At 65.4% G+C, this 26,224-nt stretch overlaps 1 protein-coding gene across 2 annotated transcripts in view; it reads left to right on the forward strand.

The window, feature by feature from the left end:
* The first annotated feature begins 6,128 nt into the window (after positions 1-6,128).
* The window catches only part of RXRA (retinoid X receptor alpha), a 95,825-nt gene continuing 75,729 nt past the window's right edge, over positions 6,129-26,224 (forward strand). Inside the window, exon 1 of one of the 2 annotated variants that reach the window (XM_082842724.1) lies at positions 6,129-6,244. In XM_082842724.1, coding sequence (XP_082698850.1) covers positions 6,217-6,244 — 28 coding nt within the window. In that variant the 5' untranslated portion in view covers positions 6,129-6,216. Of the gene's footprint in view, positions 6,245-7,125; positions 8,012-26,224 lie in introns of those variants that run through there. The other variant, XM_082842725.1, reaches the window with a different exon arrangement.

The following is a 26,224-nucleotide window of genomic DNA, read 5'->3' on the forward strand; positions in this document are numbered from 1 at the left end:
GATGACGGTCAGAGCTGCAGTCTGCCTGGGATGGGGGCGGCCTGTGGGCAGGCCGGGCGCTGGCAGGAGGGAGATGACTCGGTGGGGGGCGGGCCTGGCTGGTTTTCTTAGGAGCTTGGACTTTATCCCGAGGGGAATGGGGAGCAGGAAAGGGTCTCTAAACTGGGAGTGACCTGATGGGGCGGGGGGATGGGGGCGGCGCCAGGGCTCTGCTCTACGCTGGGTGGACGGAGGCTGAGGACAGGCCCATCAGGCAGGGGTCTCCGGCCAGCGAGGGTGGGGCCTGGGCCTTCTGGGGCCTCCTCTGCGGGGGTGGCAGCTTCATCGGACCCTGAGCTGCAGCCTGGAGTCAGGCCAGGCCCTCCTGGGACGCTGCTGGCCGAGTGCTGCAGAACAGCGTGTGCCGGGCAGTCTTTGCCCCAGGGGTGGCGGTCTGGGGGCGGCGGACCCACGTTTTCAAGGAAGGTTTCTCTCGACGCAAGCACGAGGAGCGCGGGGCAAACTCCTCCGCCACTTTCCCATTCCTCAACGCACAAGGACTCCTCTTCACGGCCGCTATCAAGAGCCGCTCGCATCTCCCTGTGGCCGCAGGGGCCGCAGGTACAACATTTAAACCACGTTGGTGGATGACAGAGACGTACCTGTTGCCGCAGTGGCCGCATGTACAATATTTAAACCACGTTGGTGGATGACAGAGACGGAGGACATTTTTAATCCCAACAGGCTATTAGGGTTCACATCGTGTCTGCCAAATAAATATTCTGAATCATGTCCCGTTATCTTTTTGGGGGCAAGTTGACTACACCAGTGAGATTGCGCACAGCGGCTCTGCTCTGTTTATCCACCTCTCGTGTACACGTATGTATACAGAGAGAGATTTATGTAGCAGTTGTCGATAATAAATGCTCCCGGTAAAACACATTATCTTCTTGCGGTGTCTGGAGAGGGGCATGATGGAGGGGAGCCAGGGAGGGGCAGGCCATCTTCAGAGCCAGGCCCAGGATGGAATCGGCACCCCAGGCTGGGACACTTGGCCTGAGCCCTTCTCCTGAACTGCTGGTATATGTCAATGTTGATGTCCCTGTTGATGTTCTCATTTGATATAAAAAAGGCTCCATGAGTAGCTCGCTGTTTTCTTCCATTTTATAGAAGAAGAGACTGAGGTTCAGAGAGGGCCATGTGAGAACTGGTGGCTGAGCCAGGGGAGGCTTCCTCCTCCTGGTACCCACCCTAGCACCCAGTTTTCCAAGTCGGCTGCCTGGCCCTTCTCTCTGGACTCTGGTCTCACCATCCACACACCAGTGAGAAGCAGGGAGGTGGGGCAGTTCACTGTGAAGGCAGGAGGCTGAGGTGGGTGGTCGTCCTAAGGGGGTGTGACCATCAACCTCTATTGTGAATCTGTTGACTTCAGTGCTGGAGCCGCTGCATGACCTGGAGCCAGTCACTGCTCCCCTCTGGCTCAGTATCATCATCTGTGAAATGGGGAAGCAGGAATCTGTCTGCAGGGCTGGGGTGGAGTTGGTGGAGAGTCCCCAGGAAACACCAGTGTCTTCCTCTGCTGGCTTGGAACCCTCTGGACCACCTGGCACACTCTAACCCCCCGAGCTGCCTCCCACTCCTCCTTTCCCCCCTCCCCCGTCATCTGTGACTCCTTCCAAGTGGCCTTGGGGTTTGGAGGGAGCATCTTGTTGGAGGCCTCTGGAAGGATCCCACCAGCTCTTGCCTGGAGCTGCCCCGAATCCCGGTCTTTGTTCATGCAGCAGCCCCTATCCCCTTAGGCCTGTCTCCCATGAACTGCTTTGCCCAAACTGCCTTTCAGCTCCCAGAGGTTTGGAAAGAGGCTTGCACACGATGGAGGGAAGCTGGCCGCCTTCAGTGCATCTCATTGAAACAGAGCCTAACCTTTCTCTGGCCTCCTGTGGTCTGGTTGTGTGTGGGGCTGGCTGTCCTTCAGGGCTGGCAACTGCCCGTTGATGGGAGCAGACATTTCACAGAAGGCGTCCTCTCCTCCACTGCGTTTCCACCTCCCCCCCGCCCCAATCCCTTCTCTTCTCCCTACTAAGCAGGACAGACTAGAGGCTGAGGGTGGACACGTAGCTTTCCCGCACTCCCCCACACGATGGAGAGACAGGGCAGGACTCAGGGCAGCTCCATCTGTCTCGCCATGTGAGCTCAGGTGAGCCCTTGCCTCTCTGGGCTTCATCCCCACCTCCTAGCCTGAGTCATCTGTCACCAGGGATAGAGACTGTCGCCCCCAAAGGAGCCACAGAGACGGTGAGAAAGTGCCCTCCGGGCTGGGGGACTTTGGGACAGGCTGGAGGGCCTAAGCCCCTGCCCTGCCTGATGGGGGCCAAAGGCCCCAACCCCCGGCGAGATCCTGCTGGTTGCCAGTTTGGGATCACACGGACACTCCTTTGGGTGAAGGAACCGGAAGCAGCTGCGGTGCCCCTCGGTGCCCCAGCAACTGCTGGGAGCCGCCCACCCAGACGCCAGCCTTGGGGGCTCCAGCCTGGCAGACACCGGCCTTTAAAAATATTATTCACCAAGTGATTCCAGAGACGGTTTACAAGACTGAGCTGAGACAGGCGCATGGACAAAACCAAAGTACCTTAAAAAGCATCCTCCGGGAGGGGATAAAAAGCCCCAAACAAAAAACAAAACCCTCTCAGACCCCAGGTTGTAAATAGATGGATATTACTATAAAAATAGTTTTGGCTGCAGGAGCACATGGCAGGAAGGCTGGGGGTGGTTTTTTCCATGGTTAGCTCGGACCTGGCGACTCCAAATGGGGCAGCCACTGTCCCGGGCGGTGTCCTGTGGGATCGTTTGCACCAAGGCGCCCCGGCTCGAGGGGGGAGTGCAAAATAGAAATAACAAGCAGCACACACATTTTCCGTCAGGGAGCCCGGGTGTTTGCCCCCCTCCGCAGCCGGCTCCCCTCCCCATTCCGAGCCAGCCGGCTCCTGGAACACCCCTGCCCCCTGCCACTCCTGAACCCCTGCAGATGGGAAGGGGAGGCCGAGAGCAGCTCGGCATCCGTAGGCGCTGAGGATGGGCTGGAGCCAGGTCTGCGTGGCTCTGGACCCCATGCTCCCTTCACTGTCCATGCGGCCTCCTGGAGCCCTGGGCGAGGCTGGGGCTGGGGGACACCTTCGTAGTTCTCTCTTAGGAACAGAGGCCCCTCTTGCAGCCTCGGCAATCTGGGTGCCTGTGCCTTGCCCGGCGTGAGGAACCCATATGGAAGTTTGCCTGTGTGTGTCTCCCTGGCTCCAAGTGCCAACAGTTCCAAAGGGAGTCTCGAGTTTTCCAGGGCAAGGGGGAAGGGGCTGGGGGAGGGTGGATGTGTCTTATTTCCCCCCTGGGCCGGGGCTGCCAGAGGGCCTAATTCACCATCTTATAATAATAGTGATAACAGTAGTGGCAGTAACTATCACGAACCTCCTCGGGCCCAGACTCTTCCAGCATTACCTTGTTTAGTCATCTCCATGACTCAGCAGGAGGGGGTGGCCATGCTCACTTTACAGATAAGGAGACTGAGGCACAGGGAAGGGAGTGACCTGGCCAGGTCACACGTATGGTAAGAGGCAGAGCTGGGATCGGCCCTTGCCTCTTCATCTGGGACCACACCTCCACATGAGTTCCCTGAGCACAGGGTCTGGCCCCTTGGTAAAGGCTTAAGTGATGTTTGTTGAACGAACAACTGATCCACAGCGATGGAAGCACACCCCCGACCTGTCCTCAGCAGAGCACGGATGGGCTGTCCACACAGGATGTGACAGGAAGGCAGTGCTGCACCGCAGGTCACTGGGGGGCCCGGGGGGCCTGTGCAGGCTCACACCCTCAGCGGCCCAGAGGTTCCAAGGACAGGCCTTGGGTTCAAACGCTGGCTTCGTCCTCACTGCAGCGTGACCTGTTCCGTCGTGTCGCCTCTCCCAGCCTCGCTGTCCTCATCAGTTGGGTGGGCTGGCAGTGCCCACTGCCCACGGGTTGCTGGAGCTCTCCTCCTCGTGCCCAGTGGGGCCCCCGAGTGGCGAGGGCATCTGGCCTCTTCTTCTCCGGCAGGAGTGGCGAGGTCTGATGCGGGTCAGGACAGTCCGGGAGGATGGGGTTCAGACGGGCCACTGATGCTGTATGTGGCTAGGGCCACGCCAGAGGTGACGGAGACAGGCCTGAGAACTGGGGCTGGCACACGGCACACACCCCAGACGTGTCAGCACCCGTTTGCTCCTTCTCATCCTTTCCCTGGGTGCTTGCCTGCCCCCAGCCCTGGCAGGAGGAAATCAGTTGTAGAAGCGGGTGGCTGTGCTGGGGGAAAGGGGGAGTGCGTCTGTTGTGATGACAGCAGATGAGGACCACACTTACACAGGCTGATGCTGGAGGGAGGGCAGATGGGTCGGCGGCCCAGGAGCCAGCAAAGACAGGGCTTTCTCCGTGAGGGGATGGGCCACGGATCGAGCAGAAGCCAGGGGACAGGACAAGCCTGGGCTGTGGCCTGTGCTGGGGGAGGGAGGGCTCCCCAGCCAGCACTCGTCCCACAGCGCCCCGCCTCAGGATGCTCCAGGTGACCCAAGGGCCTCCCTCCTGGAAGGGTCTCAACGGCCTTGGTGGGATCCAGCTCCTGGCTGTCCAGTAGGAGGTGGGCCCGTTGCTCCCCCATTCCACAGAGGGGAAACTAAAGCCCAGAAGGGTGGTGAGGCTGGCTTGAGGTCACACAGGTGACAGTGGTGCACCCCGCAGTAGGACCCCCTCTCTTGTGAAGGGCAGTGGTTGTCCCTGGGCAGCGGTGACGGCCATCCACAGTCATCACCTCCCTATCAGTGCCCCCTGGCCCGGGGGCCACCACGTGCAGCCTGTGTGACCTTGGTAAGCCCCTCTGCCCCCACCCCCACCCCAACGAGCCTGGGTCACCATCGGGAATATGGGTCTAGCAGGGGTCTGTGAGGAGGGCGGCTCAGCGCTGGGCGGCCGGACACGGCGACGACACGGCAGCGCCTGGCCTGGCCTGCTCAGGAGGCTCGGCTCCGCGCAGGTAACTCACACCGAAGCCCCAACTCCAGCAGCCCGAGCGGTCGGGACAGGCGTCCTTCCTTTCGCTTTTAAACAAACAAGTCATGAATTTAAAAGCCAGGGCAGAGAACTGTCCAAGGCGTAAAAATAGCCACCGGTCACTATGTCAGCACCCAACTCGCGGCAGCTGGTCCCCAGCCTGGTGCCTTTAAAGAGGGCTCCCAGAAGCCAGGGCCACAGTGCAGCAGGAGCGGGAGCCTCTCCTTCCCGGGGGGCCAGGGGAGGGTCCGTGGGGGCGGGGCCGGGGTGCCCTTCGATCTCTGCTTGCCCTGAGTGTGAAAGTCGGGGGCGGACTGGGGGCTCCAAAAATAAAACACTCCCCAGATGACGGAGCCGAGCCTGTGCTCCCGCGTCGGGGCTCACGGCCACTCAGGGCCTCAGTTTCCCCACGTGCCGGCCAGGGTCGGCGCGCAGCGCGGCCGGCCGCTTTGTGCGGCCGCCCAGACAATGGCCCGGCCGTGCCGGTCGCTCCAGCCAGGCTCTCCGCCTGCTCCGCCGGGTGGTTTTTTTGGGGCAGGCCGGGGAGGGAATACTGCTCCCGCCCCGCCCCCCCGCCCCCCCCGCCGCTCCCCCCCGCCCCCCCCCCGCCGCTCCCCCCGCCGCCCCCGCGCGGCTCCGGGGAACCCCTGGTGGAGGGAAACTTGCAAGTTTGCACCGCTCGCTTGCTCGCTCGCAACTCGGCGGCTGGGCGGGCGGCGCGCGGGGGGCGGGGGGCGCGCTCCGGGCTGACGAGGTGGGGGCGCGGAGGGGGCAGTCCGCTCCGGCCGGGCGGGGGGACCGGCGGGGGGTGCGCTCCGGGCGGGCGGGGCTGGGCGGGCGCGCAGGCCGGGCGGGCGCGCAGGCCGGGCGGGCGGCGGCGCTGCGCCGAGCCCGCGCCCGTCGCGGGCCCCCCGCCGCCCCCCCGCCGGCGCCGCAGCGGTCGGAGCGGGGCGCGGGCGCGCGCGGCGGGGGCGCGGGCGCGGGCGCGCGGCGGCGGCGCGCAGCACAAGTAGTTTACATTGTTGGGCGACTTTTGCAACAACTCGCCGCGCCGCGGCCTCCGCGCGCCGCCGCCGCCGCCGCCGCCGCCGGCTCCCGCCGCCCGGGCCCGGCCGGCCGCGCCGGGGGCCGCCGCGCTCGTCCGCCTCCCGCCGCGAGGTCGCCGCAGACATGGACACCAAACATTTCCTGCCGCTCGGTGAGTGATCGCGGGCGGCGGCGGCGGGGCGCGTTCCCGGCGCGCGCGGGGGCCCCGGCTAGCCCCGCTCCCCCAGCCGGCCCGCGCGGAGTTGGGGCGCCGGGCGGGAGCGGGTGGGCCGGGCAACTTTTACCCGGGCCGGCCGGGCTGGGAGGGGGCGAGGGCGGCTGGCGGCCCCCCGGCCCGCGCCGGGCCGCCGACTTGGTGGCGGAGCGGGAGTGGGCAGCGGGCGGGCGGCGGGGCCGGAGGGGCAGCCGATCGGCTGGAAGAGGGGGGGCTCCTGGCCCCTCCTGGCAGCGGCCCGCGACCTCCGCCCGGGCGCCCACCTCCAGCGGGGCGGCGCAACTTGTGCGCTCCTAGCCTTCAGCCGCCCTGGCATCAGGACGGCCTCTGCGCCGCCGCCTGGGCTGCCGAGTCCAGCAGGCCGCCGGCCCTGGAACACTCCGGACTCCTCCTCCCCCAGAGCAGCCCGGGCGCGGGTGGGCAGGGTCGCCAAGGGGCCGTAAGACCGGGAACATCAAACCTGGGGCCCCATTCCAGAAATGGGGCCCCTCACTCTGGCGCACCAGAGTGTTCTCCGGGCGTTCTCTGGAGCTGGCCCTGCACTTGGGGTGGACACCCTAGAGGCACGGAGGGCCGGTTTTCCTGTTCTCCCACTGCCATCCCACCCAGTGGCTTCCCTGTCCCGGACTGCTCTCCAGTTCAAGGCCTGGACCCACGGAGGAGGAGGAGGGGGCATGGCCAGGTGCCCCGAGCCGTCGTCCTCCCTAGGGTTTGGGAGCCAGTGAGAGGCCGGGAAGGGGGGAGGGGTTGGGGAGACTTTATAAATGAGCCCGGGAAGGATATTAATTTGGTGGTGGGGCCGGCAGCTAGGCTGTCAGTCTGGGTGAAAGATTTGTGCTGAATGGAAATTAGAGCAGCTGATTATGAATGAAACCCGCGGTCTATTGCCCCTCCTGCCTGCCCACCCTCCTGCAGCCCGGGGTGCAGTTTGGCCACCGGCTTGGCTGCCAGAACTCAGCACAGCTGCAGGGACGTTTGGTGAGACGGGGAGGTGGAGGGGAGCCGCGTGGAGCTGGCCCCCCTCCCCGGGATGTCTGGGCGAGGGTCTGAGCCCTCGGCGCCGGCTCACAGAGGGGCATATGGCAGGGTGACGGGGGCAGGGTTCCGAGTCTGTCAAGTCTAAGACTCCTTCCCTGACTCTGTACAGCGAAGACCTCTGCAGGCACCAGGCTGAGCACCCTCCTTCCTCCCCAGAGCCCCCAGGGTGGGTGCTTATGCCCATTTTGCAGATGAGAAACCTGGTTGAGAGCGACTGAGGCCACAGGCTACAAAGTGATGGATTTTGGATTTGAACCCCCAGCCCGTGGTGACCGTGTGTGTGTGTGTGTGTGTGTGTGTGTGTGTGTGTGTGTGTGTGTGTAGCAGGATTGAAAGCTGAGTTGTTTGACTTGCCACTGCCGGGCCTGGCGTGGGCCTGGCGGGGCCCCGTGGAGGCCGACAGCCTCTCCTGTCCCCCGTTAAAGCTTTGCACACGTGTGTGCACATACAGAGCGTCCCTCTGGACCAAGAATGCTCAGCTCTGCCTTTGCTCCCCTCCTGGCCCCCGCGATGAGGCAGGGCCACGGCTGGGTACCTGGAGCGGGACAGGTCCCAGTGTCTGACATCCTGGGAGGGTCCTGGGAGTCAGCACACATAGGGTCCAGGCTGTAGGGTCGCTGTGCTGGAGTTCCTGTGAAGAGGAAAGGTCGTGCCCCAGGAACCTGGGTAGGTGTTGTGTTCCTCCCCGCACCTTTCCCCCTCCCCTGCGCCCCGCCGCCCCCGCGCTGCTGCAAGTTGGCTGGCTGGGGGAGCTTCTCTCCTTGACTCAGCCTGTGGCCTCCCAGGCAGCTCGTGCCCCAGGCCTGAGTGGAGAGCCCTGGGCTCTGATTACACTTTAGTTTTTTCTAAGCTGGTGAGCAGCTCTGAAGTCCGGTGGAGTTGAAGGTCCATTTAAGCGGCTACTTGCCTAAGCCCTTTTGTCAACACGGCCTAATTCCTCGTTGGGGGTCAGTATCAGGAGGCCCGGCTTGTCCAGGCGCGGCTGGCGACCCAGGGTGGACCTGGAGCTGCTGGGCAGGTGGCGTTGCCCCATACAGCTGTCCGGCCGCTTTCGGGGCCTTGGGCAGAGGGCCTGCTCCTTCCAGCACCCATCGCCTGGGGCTCGGTGGGCCTGGGCACTTGCTGTCACCCGCCCGGGAGTCTCCCAGCTGCTGAGCCTCCCAGTGGGGGCGGGGCGGGGATGAGCCCAAGGTACAGAGCTGGAGGCCAAGGAACGTGCCCAAGGCAGCCCCTGCTCCCTGCCCCTGCTGCCACTGCCCAGGGCGGACCAGTGCCCGTGCCCGTCGGGGGGAGACGTGCGCTGGCATCAGGCTGGACAGTGGGACTGGAAGGCTGAGTCCGCAGTGTCCCAAGGTCTCAGACCCCAGACCCCTGGCTGCCAGTAGCCCCTTTGCCCGGGGAAGGGTGGGGGGCAGTAGCAGAGCAGGAGGTCCACTGGTCACCCTCTGGGCAGCCCTTGGGGACCTGGGAGAGCTTGGAGCCCCGGTAAGGGGCATCTGGTAACATCAGAGCCCTCGGGACCCAAAATAGAGCACATTCCGGGGCCTCCCGAAATAACAGGGTCATGTGTCTCTCTGGAGGCTGGGCTTGGAGGCTGGGCTTGGAGTCCAGCCTGCGAGGCAGTCCTGTCTTGGCCTGGGCACTGCTGACTGTTGGGGCGTTTGTTTTGGTAAACTCGAGGGGGCTCTGTTTGTCGACGGGGGAAGTGTCAGGGTGAGAAAAACAGCCCTCAGATGGGTGTGGCCGTGGCCGTGGCCTTGCTGGCCTGCATCCTTGCCTGGGCTTGGTCGCCTGTCTGCTGTGCCTGGGCCCACCGTGTAGCCCTGACCCGCTCTGCCCGAACATGGGTGGGGCGAGCTGGGGACCCCCAGGAGGAGCCACGGAGGGCGTGCGGGCAGGCAGCGCTGAGCTGGGGTTTGGCAGACTTGAGCGGGCAGCCCTGCTCGCCCCGGGGCAGCTGCTGGGGGCCTGATCCCAGCTCCACCAGCTCTTCCAGCTGTGCCTGTCCTTCCGGGCCTGCGGGGAGCTGGGCCTCCTCCAGGAGGCCCTCTGCCTGCCTTTCCCCGGCCCCTGCCCCACCCCCTCTGTGCCTCTGTGGGCGGGTTTCGGTTGGTGGTCCTTGTCTCCCGTTCTGGGGGCTGGTGGTGGGATTACTGTGTGGTACACAATGGGGCTGGGTATGGGTACCACGGGCTCTGGCATCAGGAGAGGGGCCCCTCGGTGAGCCAAGGGGGGACAGACAGCGGCTGCACAGGAGGTGGTGTGGGGTCGGGGGGAGGCCCCAAGCGCCTGCCCAGAGCCGGTGGAAGCTGCCTCCGGACTTTCATTTTCTTGGCTCGCCCGGGCTCTCTCCACAGTTGGTGTGTTTCCACGGTAGGCGGTGGTCTCGAGTAAGGCCCGTCCTCTAGGAGAAGAGGGCTCCTGGGCCCGACTCAGTTGCTGTCCGTAGGACAGAGCAGAGGCCACTGAATTGGCTCAGGACAAGACGTGATCCACCTTCCCTTTTCACCCACCCCTAGTTTGTCACAATTTGTCTAGCTGGCTCTGGCGGCCAGGGCCTCGAGGTGTCCCGTCGACCGGTCTGTTCCTATGGGAGCTGACTACGGGCAGGGTTAGGGCTGGGCAGGGGTGCAGGCCCTTGAGAACCTGGGTGGCTGGTGAGGTTGGTGTCTGCTTGGGGATCAGATCCCTTCGCCCTGACGTGCACGGTGCAGGTCTGTTACCTGGATGCTGTGGAAGGTGCGGGGAGAGGGCCGGGCCCCTCCCCTCCCCTGCCTGCACTGCTTACGTTTTCCAAGGGGCAGCTCCATCTTTGCTCTCCCTTCCTCTCCTCCTCAGGCCCCTTTGTCACTTGCTCCCCCTACCTGCTCTCTCTCGAATGACCTGGCCATTCCCGGGGAGAGGGGGAGCAGACCCTGGGAGCTGCACCTTCCTGGGGGACCGTGTCCTCTTGTGGGCTGGTGGTCAGGCCACTGGGGATCGGGTCCTCTGTCCCTGTGTGTGTGGCCTGCCTGCCGGCCTCCCGGAGCCTTAACTGTCCATCTGTAAAATGGACACGTGTGTTGGCCCTTCTACGGTGCTGGCGGAAAGGCAGCCCATCTTATTTCAGGGGCGTGTCTACCTGACGGCCCTTCTCCGACGGCAAGGCCCGTGGCCGGAGCCTCCCCGTGCCCCCTGCCTGGATCAGCGAGGGGCCCGGTTCTCGAGTGTGAGGCTGAAACAGGAGCACAAAGCAGAGGTGTGGCTGCTGCTGTCGGGGCTGCGGGGCCCACGCTGGAGAGGGGGGCTGCCCCCGGCCTCGCCTGCCGCGCTGAGCGAGCAGCGACATGGCCCCTGCTCTGTGCCCCCTCCCCGAGGCCCGCAGGAGCTGGTGGGGCGAGGGCCTCGCCTGCGCGCCCACCGAGCCTGGCGCGGGCTGCTCCGAGCTGTCGCGCCCCGGTGCCTCACAGACGGAGAAATTGCACCCTAGAGTTACAAAGCAGTCGTCTAGCTCAGAGCCGAGTGAGCGTGGTGGGGCAGAAAGCAGCTCAGTAAACCTGGCCCCGGCCGACGCGGAGGAGAGTGGGGACACGCGCACATGGCGGCCCCGGTGCGCGCACGCTCAGGCGGCTGCAGCCGCGCGCTCGCTCTAGGCCCCGCAGCTGGGCCCTGCCTGCCCTGTGCCTGGCGCCGTCTGTCCTGTGTCCCTACGTCGGTGTGTCCTCTCGTGCCTGGGACCCGCGTCCCTGCGTGAGTGAAGCAAGTGAACGGGGCGGCCGCTCAGGGACCCATTTCCTTGGCCTCCAGAAGCCAGGTGGGCCTCCTTGGCCCGCGTCTGTCCCATGTCTCTGAATCTCTTCTGACGTGCGCGGGGCGCTGTGCCGTCCATCCGAGGACATGATGGCTCCATTCCCTGGGTGCCTGCTGTGTCCCTGGGCCTCGGTTGCTAGGACCTCGTGACAGCCTCGCGGGGCCCACGGAAACGTGAGGACCGTCGCGGTCTTTGTGCCGCGCTGCGCCTCTGCACGGTCCTGCCTGCTTTCTCTCAGCACCTTGGTGTCCCAGTGGTGGGGCCTGAGCACCAGCTGGGCCAGGACCAGTCCCTGGGGTGGCGCCGCTGTCCCCCGACCTCCTGATCGTCAGGTGTGGGTCTGTGCCCCGTCCTGGCTCCCCGGGAGCCCTGTTATGCGTGTCGGGCCCTAGGTGAGGGAACGTTTTGTTCTGGGAGACTTGGTGGAGGTTGAAGGTTCACTGTCCCCGTCTGTCCCCGTTCTGTCCCCGTTCACCCCTCGAAGGTCCTCTGGGGAGTAGAGACCCCGAACCTCCTCCGGGGTTGTCCCCGGCTGGGGGTGGCGCAGGGTCGAGGGTATTATTGATAGACTGGAAAACCACGGGCTGGGTGACAGCTAGAGGCGCAGCCGCAAGACCCCCGTGGCCTGGGGTCCCCGTCCTCGCCCCGCCAGGGCAGAGCTGTCAGGCAGCAAATTCCTGAGGGACCTGGTGGGGGTACTGGGCGAGGACAGCCACACCTGGTCCCCTTATCTCTGCGTTCCCTGTGGGCAGCGCACACGCATGTACGTGACCGCACGCCTCCACGCGTACATGCACACAGGTGCACAGCTGTGAACACACGTACGAACACACGTGCACACGCGCGCACGGGCGCTCACGCACCCACTCCCACGAGCGGGCGCACAAACACGCGTGCACGGACACGCGCACGGGCCTGGCCTTCCCAGCTGATTCTAATAAAGTCTCAATGTGCTTTTCCTTAGAAGGACTTGGGCCTGCTGGCTGGCTTCAGTCCCCACGGCGCCCGGGGAGCACCTGCCGAGCGCCGGCCGGGCCGGAGCTGGCCGTGAGCGGGAGGGCGGCCGGGCTTCCTGTGGGAGCCAGTCCTGGCGTGGACTCTGAAGCAGAGGCAGGGCTGCGACAGGTCAGGGGGAGGGGCGCTTGGGGTGGAGGGTCAGCTGAGACAGGGCCCAGCAGCCCGTGTGGCCGGAGCTAGGAGAAGCCGTGCTGCGTGAGAGCTGGCTGGTTGACACGGTGACCAGGAGGGGCCCCGGGGCCCTGGGGTCGGAATGAGGCCTCCAGCTATGTGCAGAGGCTGGGCTGGAGGAGAAGGGTCCTGGGCGGGCTTGGAGCCCAACGGGGTAGGTGCCCCTGTGAGTGGCTGTGGCTGGGTCTCTCGGCACAGCGGCCTGCACTGGGGGCGGGGACCCCAAGTGGCTTCCTGGCGGGGGGGTCAGGCTGGGCCACTGGGTTGGAGCACGGGGCTGGGAGAGGACCCCCCCACCCCCCAACTCCTGCCCAGCCCTGGCTCTTCTCCTGTCCCCTTCTCCCTACCTGGCCCGTGGGCCCTTGGCCTGTCCTTGGGGACGTGCTCTCCACCCCATGGGCCCCCCATTACATCAACCGAGACGTTCTAGGACCTGGGCGCTAGTGGCTTCAGCGAGGGGGACTGGGGTCTCTGGGAAAGGTGATGGAACAGTCTGGAAGTCAAGAGGGCTGAGCCCAGTCCCGGAAGGACGTGTCGGGCCCAGAGCACCAAAGTTGGGGGATGGGCTGTCTGTGCCGGGGCAGGGCGACCGGGCCTCTTGGGGTCAGAGCAAGGACTCGAGGACCAAGGTGGGGACTGACCTTGGGGCTGGGAAACGGGATGTTGGGGGGCCTTGTGGGGCTGGAGCCACTGAGGGCCTCGGTGTGAGTTGTTGCCCTGGGGTCCCTCCTCGTGAGATGTTCACGGCTGGCCCTTGGTCCCAAGTTCCTGAGACAGGTGTGGGGCGCGCCGTCAGCTGGGGCTGGGGACACAAAGAGGAGCCCTTGGTGTGCTTCCCGGTGACCCAGAGCCTGGCCCCGGCACCCCTGCGCCTCCGTGGGCTCATCTGAGCAACAGTGGTGTCTCGCCGTGCCTCGGTTTCTCGGGCTGTGCCCAGGGTTCGGGGCCGGTGGTGACGGGTCTCAGCAGAGGCCGCGGCCGTCCTGAGTCTGGAGGCTCCGGCGCGGAGGGGAGGAGAGGGAGGGGAGAGCAGGTTGGGCCCGGGCCAGCCGTGTGTGAATCCTGCAGTGGCCATGGATAAACCCCGCGGAGTTCAAAGCCGGCCCCGGGTGCGGCCGCTGGGCTGTAATGAGGTTACTGATTCAACTGGCTTCCTGGTGCTGCGGCCCAGAACCGAGGGAGGCTGGGGAGCCCCAGGGAGGGATCTAAGTATCCCGTAATTGACCAGTTTAGCTTAAGTGTCCGCACTGGCCCTGGGCAGAGGTCAGGTGGTGACAGCCCAGGTGGCCGGAGTCGCTGCACTCACAGGCTCTCTGCCCGGCCCTCTGGAGAAGGCGCCGTCGGGCGGCTGGCCCCGAGCCCCTCCCTGGAGGTCCCTGTCCCGGTCCCCTCCCTCCGGTCTGCGGGGCCGTGTCCTCCGGCAGCCTGAGTGCTTTTCCCGCCAGAGCCAGCCAGGCTGTGCGCGGTCTTTCGCTTGTGAGCCGGCCGAGTAGAGTGCGGGGCGGTGGGCTCAGTTCTGGACTGGGTGCCGGGCTACCCGGGTTCAGCTCCGCCGCTTCTCATTCGGACGCGGGGTGACGACGCAGCCTCGTAGGGACACGGGAGTGTCAGCCAAGGGAGGGCTCACGGTGGGCTCCAAGCCGTCCAGGAAAGCGCCCGTGGTCGAGGAGTGGGGTGGAGGTGACCCACGACTGCACGCCATGGAGGATGCACCTGGGGCCCTGGCGAGGGGCTGGTGGTCCAGCCCGGTCCCCGCTCTCCAGGAGACGCAGGCCTCCTGTCCAGAGAACCCACCTGGCTGGCCGCTTGGCCCTCAGAGGCCGGGCCCGGCGTGGGGCGGCCCTGGGCCACGGTGGCAGGGCGGTGGCCTGGGCTGAGTGCCCTCCATGTGGACAGGCCCTGGAGTGGGGCTGTTGTGTCCACATTTGGGGGATGAGGGCTTCAGTCTTGGGGAGCCTGAAGGACGTGCCCGAGGTGCCCTGGCTGTGGACCCCCGTGACCCGGCTTCATCCAGGGCAGCTTCGGGGTGCCCTCAGCAGAGGCTGTCCCTGCTGCTCCCAGGAGAGACCTGTATGGTTGAGCTCTTGGGGTGTCCCCTGAACCCCCTTGTCTTGCCCCACCTGGGCAGGCTGGTGGTCACCCCTCCCCCACCCCCGGGCGGCAGGAGGGCCCCTCCCCTGCAGGGCTGCAGCCCAGGGTTGGGTGGACGGTCCAGTTGGCTCTCTGAGCAGCTCGCTGCATGCCCGGGCAGATCCCTTCTCCCCGCGGGCCTCGGTTTCCCTGGGGCCCTCTGGCTACCAGAGGCCTCTGCTCCTCCCTTCCTTGGCCCTGTTCCCCTGAGCTGGTGGCCTTGCAGTTGGGGTGGCAGAGCTGGGGATCCCCTCCTCAGGAAGTGGCCTCCTCTGTTGAGGGGACAGGATCTGAGCTGTGGGAGGTAGGAAGTCGGCTGCGGTGGGGAGTATGGTCAGTCCCGCCAGGTCCAGCTCTGGCTTTCACCTGGGAGTGTTACGGTGAGACGGTTTGGGGGTAAAGCAGCATGTCAGGGGGGAATAATCTTACTGATGGGGGCTGGGCAGAGCGGGGGCAGGGGAGCTGCAGGTGCTGTCACGCCAGCCACCACCCAAGGCCGGGCCGGCCCCTTCTCTCCTTGGGCCCTGACATCCCCAAGCTGGAATTCTCCGCGGGCCCCCATTGCCCCGGTGTGGAGCTCGGGCCTCTGCTCAGCGTCACGTGGCCCTCCAGCCTCTCTGTCCGCATCAGGCACTGCTCACTCTGCTTTCTGGCTTTCTTGTGTTCAAAGCGTGCTGGTGTGATGAATGAGTACCCGCTCTGAGCTGGGGACCGTGTGGCCCTGGGCTGGCAAATTTATTTTTCTGGGTCTCAGTTGCTCCACCTGTAAATTGCCTGGGGAAGTCAGGGAGGCTTCAAAGAGGAGGTGATGTTGTAGTTAGGTTTTACGGGATAAATAAGAGTTTGTTGGGTGGGCTGTCCCTGGAGGATTTCAGAAGGATCCAACTGCACGGCCAGGCTCCTCTGCCTGGCCCCCTGATGGCTGGTTACCGGTCTGTGCTGGTGAGGACCCGCGGGAGCGTGAGGGATGTGGTCAGCTGCTCTGGGAGTGATTAACCTTGGGAGGAGGTAAGGCTGGGAGTGGGCCTGGCCGCGACCTGGCCACCCCCAGCCTAGCGGCAGGCAGCCCCTCTCAGCCCGCTGTCTGCGGGCCCGATGTCCCCTCTGCTTCCCGGGCCCTGGGGTGTCCTGGTCTGGAGCGTGGCCCACGCCGGCCCACCTCGTCTTCTTACGCCAGCTCGGAGCTCTGGCTCCTGGGCGGAGTGGCCAGAGTCGGACCCCTCTCTGGGTGGAGCAGCTGGGGGTCCTTTCCCCACCCGCCTGTCTGTCCCCACATCCCTTGGTCCGTCCCCGAAGTGCCCCTGCCCCCCCGTGGAGCCTCCTGCAGGAGTGCTGGGCCACCTGGTGGTTCCTCGATTCACCCCCTCCTTGCCTGGATTGAGAGAAATGGCTCTTACTGGGGCCAGAGTCCACAGGAGGTGGCAGAGCTGCCCCCGCCCCGCCCCTGCTCCTGGACTTTCTGCCCAGGATCAAGGTCAGGAGGAGGGCTAGGAGGTGGGGGCCTTGGGCATTGAGTGCCAGGCCACTCTGAGCTCAGACGGTGGCGAGGTGGGCCACAGCCTGGGGTGGGGCGGGGCGGCACTGGTGGCCACCTTCCTGGGTCCAGCTGGAGGGGTGCGGACAGCAGCGGGGGGAGCCAGGGCCTTCCCCCTTCCCTGCTCTGTCTCCCTGGGCAAAGGTCGGGGCGCCAGCCTCTGCCCCCAAGAGGCTGATCCCTGCAGACCGCTGATGGGGGATGGGTGGCCCGCTCAGAGCCCCTGGCCTGAACCTTCCGGCTCTGCCACATGCACTTTGTGACTTGGAGCACGTTACTTCCTCCCTGTTTATCTCGGTTTCCTCATTTGTGAAATGGAAGGAAGGATGTTGGGCCGAGTCGGAGGTGGGAAGTACAGGGCTGGCACGCCGCCGCTCCACGGCCGGGACCCTTGGCAGGCACCGCCAGTCGGGCGCGGCCCTTTCCCCGTGGGGCCTGAGCCCGCCGAGCACCCCTGCCCACCAATGGGCTTGGCTCGCAGGTCTAGTTGGCTGCCGAGCGCACGGCACCAGGCGCTGCACCAGCCTCAGAAAGTGTTTGTTGACTGAATTAGCGCTTTCTGCAAATGTCTCCCCCACCCCCTCCACTTGAGAAACGTCACGGCGGGGGGAGCCCACCCCTTGCAAAGTGACTTTGAAAGTCATCATTGTTTGAATCACCCTTCTTCTGGGGGTCCGTCCCAACTTTCAAGGGAGGGAAGTCCTGCTGTGTGTCTACCCTGGTGCTGATTCCTGGGCGTGGAGCAGGGAGAGCCTGGAGCCATCGACGGAGACCCTGCCCTGGAGGATCCCTGGGCCCAGATGGCAGCTGGAAGCTCTCGGGGAGCCTGAGGCCAGGGTTGCAACCGTGGGTGTCCCCGTCCAGGGCTGAGCCCCCCCCCCACCCCCCCCCCCCCCGCTCTGCGTGCTTCAGATGCAGCTGCCACCTGCTGCTGGATGGGACCTGGGCGTCCCGTGGACTCAGAGCCCGGATGCAGCACAGGGTGTCCTCAGCCCCAGATGACTGCCTGTGTTGAGACGTGGTTCCTTCCTCTGCTGCTCAGTACGTCTTGTTGAAACTTGGCCGGTGGGGCGAGAGGGTAGAAATCAAAGCCTGGCCGAGAGGTTCAGAGCAAAGCTTCCACCTGCCAGCCGTCTGTTCGTGCCTCTGTCTGTCTGACTGGCTGTCTGTCTGCAGACGCCTGGGCCTGCTGGTCCCTGGGGAGGCAGCGTTGAGTGAGGCTTAGCCCCCAAGATGGTGAGTGGTGCCTGGGGTCATAGGGACTGGCGTGGGCTGCTGCCACACTACCACTTGTGTCACCTTGGGCCAGAGTTTTAAAACCTCTCTGGCCCTCAGTTTTCTTATCTGTAAAGTGGGGCTGATAATGTGCGTCAGGGTAGGTCACTCGTGGTTGACAAGTGTGGTCATGCCTGCTTTCACTGTGGGGGAGGGGACAGTGTGAGTGTGGCGCTGGGAGGACTACTGGGAGCGGGGCAGGCACAGGAGAAGGGTCATCAGCTTGCCCTGCTGTTCAGTGGGCTGGGCTGTCTGAATTGGGTTGTGAGGGATGCATAGGAGTTTGCCTGGGAGAAGTCAGTTTCTGCGTCCTCGGATCCGCACGTCAGTGTTGTCCGTCTGAGGCCTGCCACTCAGAGTTCCTTGAATCTACCTGTGTGGCTGGAGCCGAGCCAGTGAGGGGAAAGGGTAGAGACAGAATCAGAGAGCGCGGAGAAGCCTATGGAACCCCTGCCCTGGCGAGGTGGAGCCACTGGAGGGTCCCGGGCCAGGGAGGGTGGCGTCTGGCCTGTGCTTGGTAGGAGGCTCTGCTGCTGTGTGAGAAGTGGGGGGCAGAGGGCAGGGCGGGGGAGTGGTAACGAGGCAGAAGTGGTCTGGGGCTTTGGGCCTGAGCACAGGAAGGGTGATGTGCCTTTTACCAGATGAGGAAAACTCTAGAGGAAGGTCTGGGGGGGCAATCAGGACTTTGGTGTAGGATGCAGCCTGACACCTGGGCCCAGGCAGCTGGGCAGTCTGGAGCACGCGCCTTAGGTTCCCACGGCCTGGCTGGCGGTCCCAGCTTAGTTCCGCAGGTGTAGACGGGGCTTATGGGAGCCTGGGTGCCTGAGAGTATGGGAGATGCTGCAGGCAGAGTGCACAGCCCAGCCCGAGATGTCCAAGGCCTCTCTGGGCTTCCCTCCCAGGCTGGAAGGGTGGGCAGGCGTGCGGGCACAGCCGCCGGCCTGGGACAGGCTGCCGCTGGGTGTTGGCTCCCTGCCGACTTATTCCTGGCTCCCGTGGCTGGCGTGGGATGGGATTTATAAAAAGGAAACGCCATGGTGCTCAGAGGGCCTCCTCTGCTGGGGTGCGATCCGGCTGCAGGACCGCGGGCAGCTCTGGTTCTAGGTTGACCGCCCCCCAGTCCAGGTGCAGCCCCTCCGACCCCGGCTGGCACCCTCCCCACCCCAAGTCCCAGGGCCGCGGGGCAAGGTCGCAGCTCCCGGTGCCCTCGCTGGCTGCAGGCCTCGGAGAGGTGTGTTCCCCGCGTGTGTCTCCCGGCTGCAGCAGCCGCCCTGCCCGCAACCTCTTTGCCGAGACGTATCTGCTTGTGGACAGTTATTGTGTCTCCTCGTTGGGCAGCGGGGATGCTCTCATGGCCGGCTACCGGAGCGGGGAGGGGATGGCTCCCGAGCCCGTGCTGGTCCTGCACGTGGCTGATAAGCTGTGGAGCTCGTTATTGGAGGGGCAGCTGGGGCCCCCCACCCCCTCGGCCGTCATGTCCGTCCTGCATCGAGGCCAGGCCTTGCGCTCTGCCCGGGCCCCTGGGCGAGGGGAGGGGGCAGGCAGATCATGGCCTTGGGGGAGTGAACGGGCCTCGTGGGGACCTGGGGGTCTCAGGGAATCCCTCCAGGGCTCTGGAGATGGCCTGCCCCGGACCTCCCTCCACTGCTGACCCTCAGCCCCTCTTGGTGGCTGGCCCTGCACACACACACACACATGCACACACACACACCCTGCCTGGTTTCTGAAATGACCGTCATCATTCCTGTCGTATCCCTGGCTGTCTGGACTCCTCGCTCCGTGCTTGGTGGCCGCTGGCCCACGCTCCTATATTGGGTGGGCTGCTGGCGTCCCTGACCTCAGGCTTGGCCCCCAGGACCTGGAGGCCAGAGGGCCCAGGGTCTGCTCTCTTGTCCTGTGCTCTCACCCGTGGAACCCCCAGCTCGGGCTCTCCGGCCAGCTCAGAGGGTCTGTGGGCCGGAGGGGGCTGGGCAGCAAGGCCAGGACTGGGAGTGGCGTGTGCTGCCCCCCACCCCCACCCTCAGGGACCCCATCCTCCCCAGACCCTCCTTGGGGACTTGGAACCAGAACCACGTGGGGCGCAGAGGTCGGGCAGGGTCACTGGACCGGTGTTGGATCCGACCAGCCATGTCACCCCCAGACCTCCCCAGCCAGTCCCCCAGGGCTCACCCCAGTTCCCCGGCCTGGGCGAGGGGCTAGACGAACGTCAGACCCAGTGGTGGGGGCTGAAGGGGCCGCGGGAGCGACAAGCGTTTCTGAAGAGGTGCACGGTGGGTGGGGGCGCTCGTCCGCGGCTGGTGTCCCACTGCCCCGGGCCCGGGCTGCGCAGCGTCACTGATGGTCTGCAGCTCTCCCGAGCCCTTGCAGCGGGCGCCCTCGGCAGACGTGGCCGATCGATGAGCGTTGATGAGGCAAGTGCCTCCCTGAACGGAGCGGGCGGTGGAGGGTGCTTGCCCGCCAAGGGCGGGGCGGGGTGGGTGGTGGAGGGTCCTTGCCTGCCAAGGGCAGGGCGGGGCGGGCGGTGGGATGTGTGAGCCGCAGCCTGGCCCTCTGGCCGGGGTGCCTTCTCTTCTGTGGGGTTCTGCACCCTGGGAGAACGAGCCGGTCTTGAAGCCAGGGTTAGTCATGCACACTTTAGTGAGAATGAGCCTAATGCCAACCCTGGAAAGGACCCGCAGGAAAGGATGAGAAGGAAGACTTCCTCTAATTGGGTGGATACGGAAATGGAGCTCTGGGCCGCGCGGAGGGCCAGGTCTGGTCCTCCCTGTAGTCTGGTGCTCTTATCTCCTGACTGCCCACCTCGGGGCAGATGGGGAGGGTCCCGGAGGGGAACCTGGCAGGGGAGGTGGTGGGCCGGTGTTGCCGGAGCCTCGGGCAGGGCAGGGTGGGGGTCTGCAGCCCTGGGAGGGGGCCCAGCTCCCTGCCCAGGGTCCCACAGTTGATGAGTGTCAGAGCTGAGATTTGAACCCGACTCTCGGGATCCTTCTCAGAGGCACTTCCTGCCCAGGGAGCACAGCTTAAGTCCTGGGAGGAGGGGGGATGTGGGGAGAGACATTCCTCGTCCGGGAGGGGCCCAGAGCTGAGCCCGCCCTGCTGGGCCGGGAGATGCAGTGTTTCCTACACAAACAACCAGGGCTGGCTGGAGCAATTTTATTTTTATTTCCTATTTTTACTTCCCCGTTGGCTCTTTTTAGCAGCTCTGGGTTAGATAGGCCCACGCCCTCCAGTCTACACCCGGCTTCCTGGCTCGGGCCTGGGGCCTTGGGGAAGCCAAGCGTGTGTGCAAGACCCCGGTTCAGCAGCGTGGCTTGCACACCCTCGGTGGCAGGGAGCTCACTCTCTCCCCAGGTATAGAGTTCTGCAGGGTGGCCCGTTTCCATCCCCTGGGACCAGCTGTGGGGAGTGTGTGGTGGCAGTGCCCCAGCTCATGACTCAGTTTCCTCCCATTCTCGCCTGGTTCTCCGCTGGAAGTTGAGGTTGGGGGTGAAACCTCATGACAGAGGAGAAAGGGTGACCGGTGTGGGCGTATCTGCTGGGTGGGGTGGGTCAGGGACATGAGGGTAAATAAATACTCAGTGTTTCTGCCTCTGACTGGCCGGGCAGGGTGCCCCGAGGGGAGGGCTGGGCTTGGCCTCATTCAGACTGTATCTGCCGCGGCCCAGGCCCGACCCTCTGAGGGACCAGCTGTGCCAAGGGGTCGGCCAAGCCCGCCTCGGGCCGGGGTGGGGGTGGGGTGTTGGAGGGTCTGGCCCGCAAGGCCTTCCTGTGATGGTGCTGCCTGTGGGGGACGTGGAAACCCCAGGTTGGGGGCGTCTCCCCAAGGGCTTACGACCCGGCCTGGGGCGATGGGGCCCTCGCCTGCCTGCATGGGCACGGCTGGGCCCTGTGCTAGCATTTGGCGGTCGGGGGTCCTGACCTTGGGGGTCAGGCCCGCCGTGGCTCCCAGGCCTGGGTGGGGCTGGGGTTCAGGTGGAGGGCCGGTGGGCTGCGGTCCACCAAGTGGCCTGGTGCCAGCCTGTGCCCAGCCCACTGCACTCTCCCTTTGCAGGTGAGGCCCGGGTTCAAAGGCCCAGCAGATCCTCGAGGCCACACAGATTGTGGGCGTGGGGCCGCCAACCCCGTGTATTTTGAGGTGCAGAGAACCAGAGTGCCACTACCGAGGCCCTGCAGGTGCCAGGGCCCCAGAGCCGGAGCTGGGAACACTGCATCTTGCTGTCTGCCCCAGGCCGTCAGTGGGGAGGGGCTGGGCAGGACTGGCCCAGCCATTATGGCCCAGGGGCAGGGTTTATCCCGGACCTGCTGCGGGCCTGAGCACTTGGCGAGGGGCTGTGAGGTCAGAGTAGAAGGCCCACGTGGTCCTGACATTGGGGGCTGCTTGCCGGGATGGGGACGTGGGACACAGATGTTTTCCACGCAGGCAGGTCCATCCCACCAGCACTCATAGTGTCCATGTCAGAGCACGGACCAGTGAGTCTGCGTGAGACCCCAGCGTGCCGCTGGCACCTGAGGACACAGGGCTCTGCGGTCAGGAGGGCTGCCCAGGTGAGTGGCGATGGATGAAGGACACACGCTCGGTGGGAAGGCTGGGGCCCGGCCCCATCCTCCTCGGCACCGAGGTGCCCGCTCTGTGCCCGTCACCCCACTTGTTGGCAGTAAGGCAGGTGCCAAGCAGCTGGTTGATCCTGGACTCTGTCCTGCTGAGCCCCACTGGTACCTGGGACCCTCTGCCACCCCGTAGGTGCTGGGTGGGCTTCCCAGGCTGGCATGGGCAGCCCCAGCAGTGCCCAGACGGACCTGGTAGGTCTGGGATTCTGACTTGAGGGCCCGGTGGAGGGCGCTGAGGGAGGAGCCAGTCGGCCTCTCTCCTGGCCCTTCCCGCCCTGGCTGGCCCAGCCGGACTCGGCCGTGCCTGTTGCCCTGTGCGAGGTGGCCTCTCCTCCTGGCGTGCACGTGTGGCTGCCAGGATTGTGGGGAATCTCTTGATTAGAGGACAGAAAACCGAATCCCGTGGCCCAGGCGGGGGTGGGGGGACACTTCCTCCCTGGAGAGGCCCTAGAGATTATGGGATTTCTACCCGCCCCGCCCTGGGGAGGTGGCATGGGCAGAGGGCCATCTGGCTGGTGGGGCTGCCTTGTCACTGCTCTGGTGAGGGGTTCCTTCTATGAGCCTGGGAAGCCACGTGTGGGCTGGGTGGCCCTGGCGTGCTGCGGGGGGAGGACTCACGTGCCTGGTTCGGGTCCCCGCTCAGCCTTTTGCAGCTGTGTGACCTGGGGCAGCATCTCATTCTCTGAGCCTGGACTTTGTCATCTGTGGAGTGGGGTGATGACACTTACTTCTAGGGTGGTCGTGAGGGTGAACTCAAGGAGGGTCGGAACTTTAGTTCTCGCCGGGGAGCAGGGAAGAGCAGTGGCTGGGGGCCTCCCTGACCCTCAGTGTCTGCATCTGCAGGCTGGGGAGAGGAGTTTCTTGCTCTGGTGCTGGCGGGGAGGGCCTGTGAAGGGCTGCCCCTCAGTGCTCTGCGGCACCCAGTGATGGGCTGGGCCACGGGGGGAGATGCGGGAGTTCTCCCCTGGGAGGAAGTGCTTCCCTGGGAGGGGCGGTTTCAGGGACCGCTGGTTCCAGAACCTTCTGGGGCTCAGGGATCTCCCAGGGCCAGGAGGCGAGAGCCGTTGCCAGGTGCAGCCTTGACGCGGACTTGGGGGGTTAAGTCCCTTGTCCGGTCCCCACTGGCCTTTCCCTGCTTAGTGTCCTGCAGGGAAGTGTGTTCAGGTGGGTGGCTCTCTGGTGGGTGGGCTCGGGGGCCCAGCGCCCCAGCCCCAGCCCCAGCGAGCACGGCCCCACGCCGTGGAATGGTGTGATTCCGGGTTTGCTTCTTCCTTCAAGCAAAGAGGATCTTTCGAAACTGTGGGAAAGAGCGTTTCCTCCCCAAAGCCGGCTGCGGGCGGGGGCTCGGTCAGCAGATGTGACGTCCCCGGCTCCCTCTTGCCCTTCTGCCCTCCTGCCTGCGACACTCACGGGCCCATCGCCGGCCCTCGTGGCCCCACCAGAGTGGGGTGCTCAGGCCTGTCAGCTCTCCCCGCAGACCTGGCAGTCTTCTCCCTCTGGGGCCCCGCTGGCGGAGCAGAGCCCCGAGAGGTCCCTGCTGGGCCGCGCCGTCTGTGTCCCCACCTCTGAGCCTTCGCGCGTGCTGTTCCCTCTGCCTGGCGGGCCCGCCCTGCCCCTGCTCCAATTCTTTGTCCCAGCAGCCTGCTTCCAGTGCCACCCCACCTTGAAACAGTCCCCAGGCCTGCGCCCGACGTCCCTGCCTTCTGAGGGTCCCTGCTCCGTGCCCCAGGAGGGGATCTGGCCAAGCGTGGACGAGCCCACCCTGTCCTGCCCCAGGCCTCCATGTCCCCGGCCCCAAGTGGGTCCCTTCCAGTGCTGACAAGTGAGGATGCTGTGGCTTACGTCCCGGCGAGGGGGTGCTGGGGCCGGGAGGGCCCGGGAGCTGGCCGTCTGAGCTCCGGTCTGGCCCGGGGGTGGGGGGAGCTGGGCGCCAGCGTGCTCAGCTGCCTGCCTGCGCTGCTGGAAGGGGGTGTGATTTGGGTCTCCCCCGCCCCCGCCCCGGGCTTCTGACTCAGCAGCTGCAGGGTGGGGGAGACCGGATCTCTCGACAGAAACCCCGACCCGGGGCACCCATGGCCCAGATTTCTTTTGTGAAGGTGGGAAGTCGCGCCCTAGGTTCCTGCCTGGCTTCCCGGCAGGAGATTGGGTTGGGCTGGAGCCAGCTCTGGGCTCCGGGGCCCACTGCTCCCCTGGCTCCTGGCCTACCTCCCTGCCCTGCTGGACTGCCCTTTCCCCTGTGCACCACCCTCTGTGGCTCCCCAGTGCCCGCGGGATGAAGTTCTCACTGCCTCCCAGCCCCGCTCTCCTCTGCCCTCCCTGCACCCTTTTGTCCTCAGGAGCTACGCCTGCTCCCTCCTCTGGGTCCTGCCCATGCTGCCCCTTCACCCTCCAGCTTCCTGCTCTGCCAGGTGTCTGCATATATTAGGCCTCCTCCTGGACGCTCCCCTGGGGTTAGGTCCTCTCCACCCCACAGCCACAGTGCCCGCTGTCCCGTCGCCCTGCAGGCAGTGATGGATGTGGGCTTAGAGCCCTCATCAGCGTCAGCGCTGGCCCCGTGGTCAGACAGTGGATGTGGCGTTGGGGCGAGCGGGGGGGCGATGCCAGCTGCGGAGGGTGGGCTTGCCTCCTGGGGCTCTGGGCCGTGTGGAGTTGGGGTCTGGCGTTCACGGGGCCTGTCGCTTAGGCTGCTTGAACAGGAGGGCTCTCCGCCCCGGTAGAGCATTTGGTGGTTCCTCTTTGCCTGGAAGATGGAAGCGGATGCGCCCCAGCGGGTGAGCGCCCAGTCTTGGCAGGGCCTTGGGCAGAGGCCTCGGTCTCCTTACCTGTCAGGTGGGGATTAACTACTCCCGCTGGGGTCCCAGAGCTGAGGTTCTGCCCAAGGAATGGGGCTGCTGGGAAGGATGTTGAAAGTTTGGGCCAAACCTGGAGATGGGATTTTCGTGTCCCCTGGGCCGTCGGCGGTGGGGGCACCTGGTAGGCTCAGGGCCCTTCCAGCCATGCCCCGGGGCCAGGATGGAGCTGGCCAGCCAGGGGGGTTGGCTCCTGGGGTCGAGAAGCCATTGTCCCTGCCTCAGTGGCCTCCCGCAGGCAGCGGCCAGGGCCACGGGCTTGGGTCTGGTGGGGAGGCATCTCTGTTGCTCTGATGTGTCAGCGTCTGATAACAGCTCTGGTGTCCCCCCACCCTACTCTGCCACCCCCGGCAGTCGCCTGCTTGACCCCTTAAGGTATTTGTGAAACATCAGCTAGGAAGGGCTCTCCCCCCGCAGCGGGGAGGGCGAGGCGGGAGAGAACAATTGGAGCTGAAAGTAATTGTGCTGTGTGCTTTTCCTCCTGTCCCCCCTCTCTGCTCGCTCGCTGTCGATGCATAATGCATGATGAGGGGAAGTGAAAAGTAATTAGAGACTCGACTCTCGGCCAGGTTCATTCATGACTAAATCTGGGTCAACTCCTGGCACAGATGAGCACACCGCGTGGTGCGATGGTGGCAGTGGTGCCGCACCTGCTTGGCGGGCTGTGCTCAGACGCCCCTTCCTATGGGAAGCCCTCCCTGATGCCCCCCGTAGGAGGGCCTCCCCCACACCCACGGCCCCGTGCCTTGTGCGTCCGATGGTGTCTTTTCCCCACCTGCCCTGTAGGGACCGTGTTGCCAGTAGGGGGCGGCGGCTTGTCGGGGTGGGGCACGTGGGGGTGACACCCAGGGTGATGTGATGGCGTCGGGCCACACAGCGTCTCCTTGAGGTGCTCTTTGCTCACGCGTTCTGAAGCACTTGACCCTGATCACGCTGTGGTCTTTATGCCCCTCCCACGCTGCCGTGGTCCTCAGGGTGAAGTCCCAGCCCCGGGCCTGTCTCTCATTTCTTCCCCCCGGGGGACCAGCTGTACCGATCTGCTTCCTGTTGCTAGAATGTTCCCAGCCCTTCCCCTGCGCACAGCCTTTGCACATGCTGTTCCTGCCTCGGAGTGCCCTTCCCCGGGTCGCCCTGCAGCCGCCGTTGCTCCTTCCGGTCTCGCGTGGGTGTCGCCCCCGTGGACCCCCGGGCTGCCGTGGCCTTGGTTCCCCCCACTGTCACCCTTGGCCACCTGAGCCTGTTCTTTCCTCCTGAGGCCCTGTGCATCCTGCAAGCGACTAGCTGGCAGGGCTCCTGTCTGTCCCCTGACGGGGGCACGCGCGCTGGGGCTTCGGGGTTCCCAGGGGCTGTGGGACCTGCCCAACTCCTGGCGCCCCCTCCCCAGGCCTTCAGCGCAGGGGGTGAAGGAAGAAGGCGGCTGGGGACAGGGCTGGGCTGCCCAGGGACAGCCCCCACTGCCGCTGCCCCTCCCCCTGCCGCCTGCCCGCAGGCTTGTGGTGGTGGGAGGT

This window comes from Leucopleurus acutus (genome assembly GCF_964270905.1).
Source record: "Leucopleurus acutus genome assembly, chromosome: 7".
Lineage (NCBI taxonomy): Eukaryota > Metazoa > Chordata > Mammalia > Artiodactyla > Delphinidae > Leucopleurus > Leucopleurus acutus.